The following is a 1,392-nucleotide window of genomic DNA, read 5'->3' as shown; positions in this document are numbered from 1 at the left end:
CTGCGGGTTCCTCTCTGCCTGTTGGGGCACAGCAGGACTGACTCCTGCAGATCCCACAGCAGAATCCCTTGGTCCCCACTGCACCCTCAGCCAGCAAACAGCAGAGATATAGCCAGGGAGTGGCAGGAAGGCACTTCTGGAATGACAGATCTGAGTAGGTGGGTGTTCAGTGAGAAATGAAGCAAGTTTTCATCAGAGAAGGCAGTGCTAACCATTCACTGCCTTCTTCTCCTTGGGCAGGCCCTCATTACCCGAAGATGAAGCAAATGTCCAACAGCAGCTCAGTAACTGAATTTCTCCTCCTGGCATTTGCAGACAGACGGGAGCTGCAGCTCCTTCACTTCTGGCTCTTCCTGGGCATCTACCTGGCTGCCCTCCTGGGAAACGGCCTCATCATCACCGCCATCGCCTGCGACCACCACCTCCACACCCCCATGTACTTCTTTCTCCTCAACCTCTCCCTCCTCGACCTGGGCTCCATCTCCACCACTCTCCCCAAAGCCATGAGCAATTGTATCTGGGACATCAGGGACATCTCCTACTTGGGATGTGCTGCACAAATATTTCTGTTTCTATTTTTTATATCATCAGAGTACTTCCTTCTCACCATCATGGCCTATGACCGCTACGTTGCCATCTGCCAACCCCTGCACTACGGGACCCTCCTGGGCAGCAGAGCTTGTGTCCACATGGCAGCAGCTGCCTGGGGCACTGGATTTCTCTATTCTCTCCTGCACACTCCCAACACATTTTCCCTACCACTCTGCCAAGGCAATTCCATAAACCAGTTCTTCTGTGAAATCCCCCAGATTCTTAAGCTTTCTTGCTCAGATTCCTACCTCAGGGAAGCTGGGCCCCTTGTGGTTAGTGCCTGTTTAGCATTTGGGTGTTTTGTTTTCATTCTTTTTTCCTATGTGCGGATCTTCAGGGCTGTGCTGAGGATCCCCTCTGAGCAGGGATGGCAAAAAGCCTTCTCCACATGCCTCCCTCACCTGGCCGTGGTCTCCCTGTTTATCAGCACTGCCATCTTTGCCTACCTGAAGCCCCCCTCCATCTCTTCCCCATCCCTGGACCTGGTGATGTCATTTCTGTACTCGGTGGTGCCTCCAGAAGTGAACCCCCTCATCTACAGTATGAGGAACAAGGAGATCAAGGATGCCCTGAGGAAACTTGTAACAGGATGATTTTCAGAAACAATAAAATATCTGCTTTCTGTAAATAACTCAAAATGTAACTCACTACATACAGGGTCATACTCTGTAGGTTTTGTTGCGTTTTATGGTTATGATTTTTTTTTTTCTTTGTTGTAATTTACATGATGTTCTCTGCTACGAGGTGTCATTATTTTTCCCTTTTCTAATTATTTATCTATCAAGCTTTTGTTTGACCCAG

The 1,392-nt window shown here is 49.3% G+C and overlaps 1 protein-coding gene across 1 annotated transcript; it reads left to right on the top strand.

Moving 5' to 3' along the window:
• The first annotated feature begins 266 nt into the window (after positions 1 to 266).
• On the top strand, positions 267 to 1,184 carry LOC122153576 (olfactory receptor 14A16-like). Its single transcript, XM_042793988.1, has one exon. The coding sequence runs from the start codon at positions 267 to 269 to the stop codon at positions 1,182 to 1,184; it is 918 nt and encodes a 305-aa protein (XP_042649922.1).
• The last annotated feature ends 208 nt before the right edge of the window (positions 1,185 to 1,392 follow it).

The sequence above is a fragment of the Tyto alba genome, unplaced genomic scaffold, assembly GCF_018691265.1.
Source record: "Tyto alba isolate M040663 unplaced genomic scaffold, T.alba_DEE_v4.0 Super-Scaffold_200000146, whole genome shotgun sequence".
Classification (NCBI taxonomy): domain Eukaryota; kingdom Metazoa; phylum Chordata; class Aves; order Strigiformes; family Tytonidae; genus Tyto; species Tyto alba.
Note: the sequence above shows the minus strand (reverse complement) of the source record. Positions and strands in the feature narration are given on the sequence as shown.